This window comes from Amblyraja radiata, chromosome 4 (genome assembly GCF_010909765.2).
Source record: "Amblyraja radiata isolate CabotCenter1 chromosome 4, sAmbRad1.1.pri, whole genome shotgun sequence".
NCBI lineage: Eukaryota > Metazoa > Chordata > Chondrichthyes > Rajiformes > Rajidae > Amblyraja > Amblyraja radiata.
Window position 1 is genome coordinate 66,697,894 of NC_045959.1, and position 12,009 is coordinate 66,709,902.

At 42.6% G+C, this 12,009-nt stretch overlaps 1 protein-coding gene across 2 annotated transcripts in view; it reads right to left on the reverse strand.

The window, feature by feature from the left end:
- ccdc178 (coiled-coil domain containing 178) overlaps window positions 1–12,009 on the reverse strand; it is a 266,960-nt gene that overhangs the window by 163,289 nt on the left and 91,662 nt on the right. For both annotated transcript variants that reach the window (XM_033019675.1, XM_033019676.1), the window contains exon 15: window positions 4,148–4,261. In XM_033019675.1, the coding sequence (XP_032875566.1) occupies window positions 4,148–4,261 (114 nt within the window). The remainder of the gene's footprint in view (window positions 1–4,147; window positions 4,262–12,009) is intronic.

Below are 12,009 nucleotides of genomic sequence, written 5' to 3' on the forward strand. Positions count from 1 at the left end.
TTCAGAATGCTTCAATCTATAATAACTGAAAATTTCTTTCAGTTCTCTTAATTTTTAAGAAAGCTATGGGCTTTTGACTGTCCTCAATCAAAGCTTTTGCGTTAAGTCAATGGAAAAGCAATAGGGAACAAGATGCTAATTTCCGAGTATGAAAATGACCATAACATTTTTAATACTGAAGATATGAAAGTGAATTAGGTGTCAAATTAAACTTCATTTTATGCTTTATCTGATGGGATAAATTACAGACTTGATTTTTAAAATCTCAAAATTTTGTAACATTGCTAGCAAATGGAAGATCCAGTGGGCCTTGGCAGACTGAGCTCAAGTGTTTGGTGAAACAGTCGCCTAGTCCAGTGGTTCCCAACCTTTTTTAGTTCATGGCCCCCTTGGGATCTTTAATTTTTCTGTGCCCCCCCCCCCCCCTGACGTTATTAACAGAAAAAAAGTGTCCCCCTTCATTGAACCTGTGGCCCCCTAAATCCCAAAATGTTTCTGTGTCCCCCCTGAAATTTGCCATATGGCCCCAGGTTGAGAATCACTGGCCTAGTCTATGTTTGGTTTCACCGATGTACAGAATGCCACACCAGGAACACCAAATGCAGTAGATGAGGTAAGAGGACGTGTACGTAAACTTCTGCCTCACCTGGAAGGACTGCTGGGGTACATGGATGGATAGGAGAAAGGAGGTATAGGGACAGGTGTTAAATCTCCAGTGGTTGCAGGGGAAAGTACCAGGCAATCAGATAGTTGGGGGGAGGCGGGGAGGAAACAAAACATCTCCAGATCGTAAGTGTGTAGGAAGGAACTGCAGATGCTGGTTTAAACCGAAGATAGACACAAAAAGCTGGAGTAACTCAGCGGGGCAGGCAGCCCCTTCGCTTTTTCAGCTGACGAAGGGTCTCTCCAGAGATGCTGCCTGGCCTGCTGAGTTACTCCAGCTTTTTGTGTCTATTTCCAGATCATAAGTGTCTGTTACCAAAAGACATAGGTTTAAGGAAAGGAGTAGGAAGTTTGGAGGCGTTATAAGAAATATATTTTACAGTCAGATTGTGATAGGAGCTGGGAATGCACTGCCAGAGCGTCAATGCAGAAGTATCTTGTAGGTCTTGGTGACCAAATGCTGGGAAATAGGACAAGCATAAATGGATAATTGATGACATGAACAGAGTGAGTGAAATGCCCTGTCTCTGTTGTACAATTCCATTATTCTGTCTTTTCACCTGCACTCAGCTTCATAATCTAAAAAATTATCTTCTCTCCACACTTCTTTTGATCTACTGTCTGACTCCTGGACATATCAGCTTGTATCCAACTGCACCACAGTCACCATCTGCACTTTTCAACTACAATCCACCTCACTCACGATTATCCATGTCCTTGACCATGAGATTTTCTTGAGTTCTAAACAATTAAAAGAAAATCAAAAATGCAAAACTTAACGGCCTGTTCCACTTAGGCTATTTTTAGGCGACTGCCGGCGACTGTCGCTGGTCCATTCGCTGAAAAACCTGCGACTGGACTCCCCTTTGACATAAAATTTGAAATAGAATCATTACTTTAACAACAAAAAAATCTGGTCAGCACCAGCGACAACCTACGTCACATGGCAACAACCTACATTAACCTGGCGACAACCTACATTAACCTGGCGATAACCTACATTAACCTGGCGAAAACTACGACAGCACCTACGTCAGGAGAAGTTAAGCTACGCTCATTGGCGTCAAACCCACTGTCGCAGACTGTCTCCAAAAATGTTTCAACATGTTGAAAATCCAGCGGCGACCAGAAAGATGCTACTACTCTATGGGTGACTGAGGAGACTACTCATGACCATACAGACGACACCCCGGCGACCATCGGGTGGGCGGCGCGACCGACGTCGCAGCGGCCTCTGCAGTCTGTCTGTGTATTTTTATTTTTTTTTGTCCCGTTGAGGGTTTAGTTTGTAGCGGGTTTTTAAATGTATATGTGTGGGGGGTGGGGGAAACTTTTAAATCTCTTCCCTGCATGGAGACCCGACCTTTTACCTGTCGGGTCTCCGTTGCCGTTGGGGCCTAGCGCCGTGGAGCGGCCTCCAACTGGAACGACCTGGAGGCTCAAGTAACGGAGCCTGTGGAGCTGTGGAGCCGCGGAGCTGTGGACTTACCATCGTGGAGATAGCCAGCTTTGGAGCGTGGAGAGCTGCGGCGGCGCGCTGCTGCGACCCGACTCCGGTGGATGGTGACACCGGGAACCCGCGGGTCCCTGCTGGGAGACCGCTTTGCGGGGCACCGGCAACGGCGACTTCTCCCGCTCGAATTGCGGGGTTCAGAGTGACCTGGAGCGGGGCCTTACAACGCCCGGCGCGGCTTTAAATTGCCCTAGACTTGCTAGCGCCCGCCGGGGGCTCCAACATCAAGACCCGGGGCAGGGCCTTACATCGCCCGGCGTGGCTTTGAGTGGCCGCGGACTTGCTAGCGCCCGCCGGGGCCTTTGACCTCGACTTCGGGAGAGGAATGGAGAGCAGGGGAGAGATAAGACTTTGCCTTCCATCACAGTGAGGAGGAGACTCACTGTGATGGATGTTTGTGTGAATTGTGTTGGTGTGTGTCTTGGTTCTTTTCTTGTATGGCTGCAGAAACCAAATTTCGTTTGAACCTCATGTGAGGTTCAAATGACAAATAAAAGGTATTGCATTGTATTGTATTGTATGTGGCGACTGCCTAGTCACCTGTAATCGCCTAAAAAAATAGCCTAAGTGGGACATCTAAAGTCAAAAGAAGAAACATTTGCATTGAAGAACATTGAGCACCTCTAAAGAGAATATCTAGAGTGGAAGCTTCACATGGATGGAATAAAAGGATCAATAGACAATAGGTGCAGGAGTAGGCCATTCGGCCCTTCGAGCCAGCACCACCATTCAATGTGATGATCGAGTGCAAATAATTCACTCATGTTGAGAACATTTATGTTAGATGATTTGAAAATTATTGAACAGAAAACTCCCTGATGATATGACGATCATTTTAGTAATAGTCTTGGAAAAACATTAAAGACTGCAAATAAACATAAACAAAAGATGATTGACCAGAAATTCAATTGAATGATGCTGCTTAAATCAGCATTTTGCAATTAAAAATCAAAAGTTTCAAGAGTGATGTGTTAGTAATCTTAAGGGCCTGTCCCACTTTCACGACCTAATTCACGACCTTGTTTACTCGTGGACATTTTCCATCAGGCTAGAAAACGCCCCGACCTACTTGATGCCACGAGTACCTACGACTAGCATCACGACCTACCTACGACCTACCTACGATCTCCTACGACCTCGTCCATGTTGCGAGTATGAGTCAAGGGCAAACTCGGCAGGAGTCGTGAATTAGGTCGTGAAAGTGGGACAGGCCCTTTAGTAATCTTTATGGAGTCACACTTCCATCCCTCATGCAACTTATGTATCAGTTAAGCACCGAATAATGCCATCCTCATGCAACACTCTTTATGCAAGGAAATATAGACCACAGATTTGATTTATAAACATAGCCCAAAAATTTAGTGCAGCACTGAGGAAGCCCTACATTCTGACATTCAGATGAGACAAAAAACTAAGGCCGGGCCCAACTTTGCTACTCATGGGTGAATTAAATGTTTTTTGGCAATATTGGAAGAGCAGAAGAATTCTTCAAGCAATTGCTAGAACAAAAAGAGCCCATAAATGCACATGTTAAATATGTTGAAGGGACGTTTGTGATCTAATCTTGTGCTTCAGGAGCAGGACATTATCCGCTTAAATCAATGTTGCATTATCTCTCCGAGGGTCAATTATTTACTATTTATTGACCACTCAATTTATCTTAGTCATCACAAAGAAAATGAAATCAATATGCTGTCTTGAATCACACACATAATAAAATATTCAACATTACGAAATGTGAAAAGATAAATATTTGACTAGCTAGATATCTATAAAATAACCCATTTTCTTTGCTCATTCTGAGAAAAGTACAAATAATTTAATTTTCACTATTATCTGTATATTTGAAATTACTGTTTTTGCAGGATTCACCTAGCCCATTTCTTACAAGCAAACATAATTCATATAATGATGCCATCTGCTGAGCACTTCGTAAGTGGCATTTACAAAAAATCCAGCACGTGATCTTACCTGAATATTAGTCAAATCATTTTGCAAATCTTTATTTTCATTTTCCAGATTAGCAGCTGTTGAATGCTGACGCTCTTTAAGTTCCTTTAGTTTTTTGTTTAACATTAAAAATAGCTACAAGTAAATCACAAAGAAAGCAAACTATTATTTTGAATATTATACAAGTACAACCTTTCTTAAATTTCAAAAATACCCAACCAAAATGTGACCTTTTCTGTTTTTGTAAAGAATTTTCTATTGCAAATTTTCAAAAACATTGTTATGGTTCACAAAAGCTTTAACTTATCTAAAATTAAAGGGTACAAAATGAAGTAGGGCTGATCTCAAGGTAGGATGAAATGTCTATGCATTATGCAAATACATTTTTTCTTCCTTGTGCATGTCATGAGTTTGCAAAAAATTCCTTTTTGCCAGGTCAAACACCAAAGGTGGCCTTAACAGGAACATTGAAATTTACTTTGGTATTAATTAAAGGATACCACTCTTACTGAATCAGCTGAAGTGGAGACAGAGATGCTGTTCATTTTTCAAGAGGATCCTCACAAGTATTTTGTTTGATGTGTACTTGCCAATGATTGATTGTCAATGACATTTGAGTCACTGATACATCCATGATCACAAACCAATCCAAACCCCTATCCAATCTGTCTCTAACCACTTATAGCATCCAACAACTTATCTGCCACTCCCACTCCACAGATTTTAGTGCATTCATCCCCTGTTAAAACTTTGCATCAGCTGAAAGTATTATGGTTGTATTGTAGTGCGATCTTTCAAGGGCTACCTCATAAGAATAGAGCTATCAGAAGAGGAGCAACTATTGTGGGAAATGCAACCCATAAAACCCACTGTTCCTGAAATGGAGTAAACTTTACACTTGATAGACGCTGGTGCTGTATTATTGGACCTATGCTGACAAATGTTGCCTCTTTTTTTTAAGAAGTATTTTTGAGATAGGCATTGTTACTTTGTAAAAATGGACCAAACAAATTTATACACCATTATATTTTAGGATATTCATCTGAGGAAATTAATCCATGTACATAAAATTAGTTATTTTATGCCCAGCTAATTTTGCAAGAAGTAATTATGGTCAAATACTCAATTAAAAACTAATTTAGATCTCATGCAATAAAGCAAAACATTTTCAGGGTATTTTACTGCACCACTAGTCTGCACATACAAACATGCCATTATGAGTAGGTGAAGGTACCACTTGAGCAGGCTACAGCATTTAAAAGATGATCTGACATCACAATCATATCTACTTGTGGTAAACTTTCAATCCATTGCTTATCAAGCATCTGTCTATCTCAGCTCTTAAAAATGTTCAAACATTCAGCTTTTACTACTCCTTGAGAAAAAGGAGTTCGAAAGACACATAACCCAATGAGAAAAAAAATACCTCATCTGTCTGAAATGGGCGACCACTTAGTTTCCAATATCAACTGCCTGTTCCTGATTTCCCCACAGGAGGAAACATGTTCTCCGCATCCACCGTTAGGGTTAGTCATAGAGTGATACAGTGTGGAAACAGGTCCATCGGCCCACTTGCCCACACCGGCCAACATGTCCCAGCTACACTAGTCCCACCTGCCGATGTTTGGTCCATATCCCTCCAAATGTGTTCTATCCATGTACCTGTCTAACTGTTTCTTAAATGTTGGGATAGTCCCAGCCTCAACCACCTCCTCTGGCAGCTTGTTCCATACACACACTACCCTTTGTATGAAAAAGTTACCCCTCGGATTCCTATTAAATCTTTTCCCCTTCAACTTGAACCTATGTCCTTGGTTCTCGATTCTAATACTCTGGGCAAGAGACTCTGTGCATCTACCTGATCTATTCATCTCATGATGTGTACACCTCTATAAGAGCACCCTTCATCCGCCTGCACTCCAAGGAATAGAGGCCCAGCATACTCAACCTCTCCCTTTAGCTCAGACCGTCTAGTCCCGGCAACATACTTGTAAATCTTTTCTGAAACATTCCAAGTTTGACAATATCTTTCCTATAACATGGTGCCCAGAACTGAACACAATACTCTAAATGTTGTCTCACCAAATGTCTTATACAACTGCAACATGACCTTCCAACTTTCTATACTCAATACTCTGACTGTTTAAGGCTAATGTGCCAAAAATCTTTTTGACCACCTTATCTACCTGCGACTAAACCTTCAAGGAACAATGCACCTGCATTCCTAGATCTCTCCGCACTACAACACTTCCCAGAAGCCTACATTTCACCGTGTAGGTCCTGCCCTTCAGACATCCCATAATGCAACACCTCACATTTCTCTGTGTTAAATTCCACCAACTATTCCTCAGCCCACCTGGCCAATCGATCAAGATCCTGCTGCAATCTTCTTCACTATCTATGCATTCCAGGTACAATGAGGTTAAAACCTCAGCAGATTGCTTTCTTTGCATAAATATTCTTACTGCCATAAAGAGACCAATACTGAACACGGTACACCAGATTTAATTTTACAATCCCCTAAACAATGAAACATCACCTCCCTATTTTTGTATTCCATTTTCATAGGCATCAGGGTTAATATTCTGTTGTCTTTCCAAATTCCTAGCAGTATATCCATACTACCCTTTTGTGAATCTTAACACTGAGCACTCAGGAGGTACAGTGTGCTCTGCGTAGGATCAATCCACGCAAGGCTGCAGGCCCGGATGGAGTCCAGGGAAGGGTACTAAAGGACTGTGCTGTACAGCTGGCGGAGGTATTCACGAGAATCTTCAATCTGCCTCTATCTCTGGCAACGGTCCCCAAGTGCCTGAAAACAGCCACCATAGTGCCGGTGCCGAAAAAGTCCAAAGTCACCAACCTGAACGACTACCGCCCGGTTGCCCTAACTCCAATCCCAATGAAGTGCTTCGAAAGGCTGGTCCTCTCCCATATCAAATCCAGCATCCCTGCCTCACTGGACTCCCATCAATTTGCATACAGGGCAAATAGATCAACAGAGGATGCCATCTCTCTGGCTCTTCACACTGTCCTGACTCACCTGGACAGACAGGGCACGTATGTGAGGATGCTCTTCATTGACTATAGCTGCATTCAATACGGTCATCCCCACCAAGCTCACCACCAAACTCCACCAGCTAGGTCTCAGCTCGCCGATATGCGATTGGATCCTGAACTTTCTGACGGAGCGACCGCAGGCAGTGAGACTGGGCCCGCACCTGTCCTCCACTATCACCCTGAGCACCGGCACACCACAGGGCTGTGTACTAAGCCCCATGCTCTACTCCCTCTTCACTCACGACTGTGTCCCTGCATTCGACACCAACACCATCGTGAAGTTTGCAGATGACACAACAGTGATTGGGCTGATCACCAACGGTGATGAAACAAACTACAGAGCGGAGGTGCAGAACCTGGCGGACTGGTGCGCTCATAACAACTTGTCACTAAACACCTCCAAGACCAAGGAGCTGATTATTGACTTCAGGAGGTCCCATAATGGAGAATACGCCCCAATCTCCATTTACGGGGAAAGTGTGGAGAGAGTGTCCAGCTTTAAGTTTCTGGGCACTCACATTTCAGAGGACCTCACATGGTCCACCAACACCGCTGCGCTGGTCAAGAAGGCACAGCAACGACTGTTCTTCCTGAGGACATTAAAAAAGACTGGTCTGCCCCAACAGCTGCTGACAACGTTCTACCGCTGCACCACAGAGAGCATATTAACGTATGGCATCTCTGTGGTATCTCAGCTGCACGGAGGCGGAGAGGAAAGCTCTTCAGCGCGTCGTCCACAGAGCGCAGAGGATCATTGGGACAGAGCTACCAGCCTTGGATGGCATCTACCACACATGGTGCCTCAGGAAGGCCGTCAGCATCCATAAGGACTCACCACACCCTTGTAACGGACTGTTTGAACTACTTCCCTCCGGCAGACATTACAAGGCCTTCTACGCCCGAACCTCCAGACTCAGAAACAGCTTTATTCCAAGAGCTATAGTGGCTCTGAACCGGCCCTGCTGAGTGCCCCCCCCCCCCCACCCACCCCCCTGGACAGTCTCCCTCGGATGGTCACGTCACTCAGCTTGCTTATTTATTTATTTTACTTTTCTTGTACATCGGTGGAGCTGCATACTAAATCTCATTGCACTGACGTGCAATGACAATAAAAGATATTATTATTATTATTATTATTATGAGGGTAGCCAACGCTCTCTGCCTTTTGGAGTTCTGATATCATTTACCATTTAGGTATTATGTTCCTTCAAATTTCCTTACAAACAAACAACTTCACCTTTTCCCATATTTTACTCCATTGGGCAGATCTGAGCCCATTCACTTAACCAATATTTAGGGTCTTCTTTTGACCTCTTCACAACCTATTTTCTTGCCTACCTTTGTGTTATCATTAGCATTCATCCATCATTTGTATAAATAGTAAAACAAAAATGTTATTAATGAAAGGATGTGTTATGCTCCAATTTATTCTTTGCAGATAAAACTGATGGCAATATACAGACATTAACCAGCCCATGAATCGCTACTGTCACTCAGAATTTAAAAAAAACCCTGTGATATCATGTTCTAAAGTACTTGGAGCATCACTCAGATATTAAAATGAACTTATCTCATCACAAAATTATTCATCCGACAGCACATACAATCAAAAAATTATAAACTATTATAGATTTGTGTTTTTTTATAGAATGACAGTAGAATTACTATTTATGACAAAAGCTCATGAATGATTCGGTTATGAGAAGAGACTGGATAGGCTGGGTTTGATTTCCCTTGAAGCAGAGGAGGAGGTTGTGAAGACATCTTTAAGTTTATGAGAGCATAGTGGATGGATCTTGATTTATGAGGGCATAGAGTGGATAGATGGTGAGAAACATTTCCCCATAAGGAAGACATTAAAAAAAACATGAGAATATAGGTTTAAGATAAGGAGTAAGAGGGGTAAGAGGATCAGAGGAAAATATCGAGGTTGTAATGAGGTACCGTGCCCATAAAGGTGGTGGAGGCATGACAACGCAACATTTTAAAAGTGTTTTGATGAATGCTTGAACTGTTTAGACTAAAGACTATCTATTAAAAGCTGGGAAATGGGATTCGTATAGATGATTACTTGCTGGTCAGCATGGACATGGTGGGCTGAAGGGCCTGTCTCTGTGCTGTATGAACCTAAAAAAGAATTGCAGCGGTGTCAATGAAAAGAATGGTCTGCTTCAGAGAAATAATATTAACAGTAGCTTTCAGTACGATCAAAATAGGACAGATTAAAAGTTTGTTCTCTCAAAGATGTCAGGTAGGTTTTGCAGGATCATACTCTTATCAAATTACCTAAACTATATTTGTATGTACCATATATACAAAATACCTTTTTTTTTTTAGATAAGGGCAACAATACAACACAAATGATTTTAACAGTTTATCCATGAACTGCCGGCAGGCACAGGGAGATTCCAATCCTTCAGCCATCCCTTTTATTAAGTTTCCAGTTTGCACACTATGATGCTGGAAGAAATCTAAATAAACAGCAATAAAACTACTCAACTATCAAGAATAGTAATTTTAATGCACTATTAACCCAATACTTCTAATTGCAAACACAATTTTAAACATTTTAGCTGTAAAATCTATGGAGGATGCATCCTAGCAGAAATGCAAAAATGTACCTTCCTGGGTTGTCTTTCACTGCCCTCATGAAAAGTCATAGGTTTCAAGCATGTCAATGATGAGCACCAGAATCTCAAGGAGCAAGTGCTCTAAAGTGCCCACCAAAAAGGCCAAAATGTCTGACACAATACATTGCGATGGCACAGGTGGTAGAGCTGCTGCCTCATGGCGCCAGGGACCTGACTTCAATCCTGACCTTGGGTACTGTCTAGAGTTTGCATGCTCTCCCTGGAACCGTGTGGGTTTCCTCCAGATACCCCAGTTTTCTCCCACGTCCCAAAATGTACGGGTTGGTAGGTAAATTGTCGCAAGGAAGTGCAGTAGATGCTAAAATGGGATAATGCAGATCTAGTATTAATGTGTGATTGATGGACGACATGCAATTGGTGGGCCAAAGGGCCTGTTTCCATGCTGTATCTCTAAACTAAATAAACAAACTAAAAAAATGCCTCCTCAAAAGTAGCTCTTTTCCACCATCGATTCCCTCCCAACCCCAATGGATTCTTCCAGTTTAATGAATGATTGTTTTACTTACCCTTTAAACATAAGCATGTTTCCTTGGAACCTTAGAAATATTTACATGGGATCACTGTCAGGGTTTTTCTGGGCAGTTGGCCTCACCAGAGATACATTTGCCAATCATATCTATTCTTCCTCATGTTCAACATCAGGGAAGCACCTCAACCTTACAATGATAGACTTGGCTACAACAGATAAAAGCTCCATCACCAAAGACTTCCACATGTTAAGCAAGGATCTGACGTATATAGTATATCTTAGCCCATTTATTGAGCTGCAAATTGTCAGTGTCTTCTATCCAAAATCAAAGTTGCCTGATACAGAGTTTTATACTGTGGAAACAGGCCCTTCGGCCCAACTTGCCCACATAGGCCAACATGTCCCATCTATGCTAGTTCCACCTACCTGCATTTGGTCCATTTCCTCTAAGTCTGACCTATCCATGTATCTGCCAAAATGCTTCTTAAATGTTGCGATAGTACCTGCTTCAGGCAGCACATTCCATACACCCACCACTCTTTGTGGGAAAAAGTTACCCCTCAGGTTCCTATTAAATCTTTCCCCTCTCACCTTAAACCTATGTCTTCTGGGCCTTGATTCCCCTACTCAGGGCAAGAGACTACTCCACCCCTCATCCTCCTGCGCTCTTATGAATAGAGTCCCTTGCCTCCTCAACCTCTCCCTATAGCTCAGGCTCTCGAGTCCTGACAACATCCTCATCACATCCATATGCATCTTGGTTCTTGGTTTCTTGGTCCTCCAAAATATTCCAAATGGAATTTAAACTGGAGATGGTGAAGGGAGGGCGTAAGCCAGAAAGGGTTATTGGGAAGAAAGAGCTACTTTAAATTTAGTTGCATCTGGTTAGGTAACTACAGTTGGGTGGAGATTATTCCATGCTTTAATTGTGCGGGGAAGAACGAATTGCTGTATACATCTGTCTTTGTAGCTGGGATCACAAATTGGATTGAATGCCCTCGTCTGCTCCTAATTGGTTTGGGTTTGGTGTAGGTCTTGTAGTCTATGTCGAGCTGACCATTTAACATTTCGTAAATCCTTTTCAGCTTGACCACATCGTTCCTATAACACAAACTGAGCATAACATCTTATACACTGCAACATGACCTCCCAACGTCTAAACCCAATACTCTGACTGATAAACACCAACGTGCAAAAAAGCCTTTTAAAGCACTATCTATCTGTGACACCACTTTCATGAAACTATGTTCCTGCACTCCGAGATGCCTCTGCTCTGCAACACTCTCCAGAACCCTCCCATTCACTGTGTACAGCCTGACCATGTTACTCAGGAGTCAGTAGGAATGTTACATTTTATCAATGTCTATGAGCGCATTCTTAATTTCCTTACTCTGTTCACCTAGTAACTGTTTCCCCTAACATGGTTCAGAATAGAGCTCTCATTTTGAGAGTCTGGCATTAGGCTTGCAAGCAACATGGCCTGGCCAATGAAATCAATTAAGTGTAACCAGGGTCTTAGAATATAGCCATCTGTGCCGAACAAGATGCAAAGTTAAAGCAATCACCTCTGATCCATATCCATTCATTCCTTGTATTTTGATGTGTCCAACTAAATTAAATGCCATTATTGCATCCGCTTCCACTACTACCGCTGGTAGTGTGTTCCAGACACCCACCACTCCACGTAAAAATCTTACACTGCA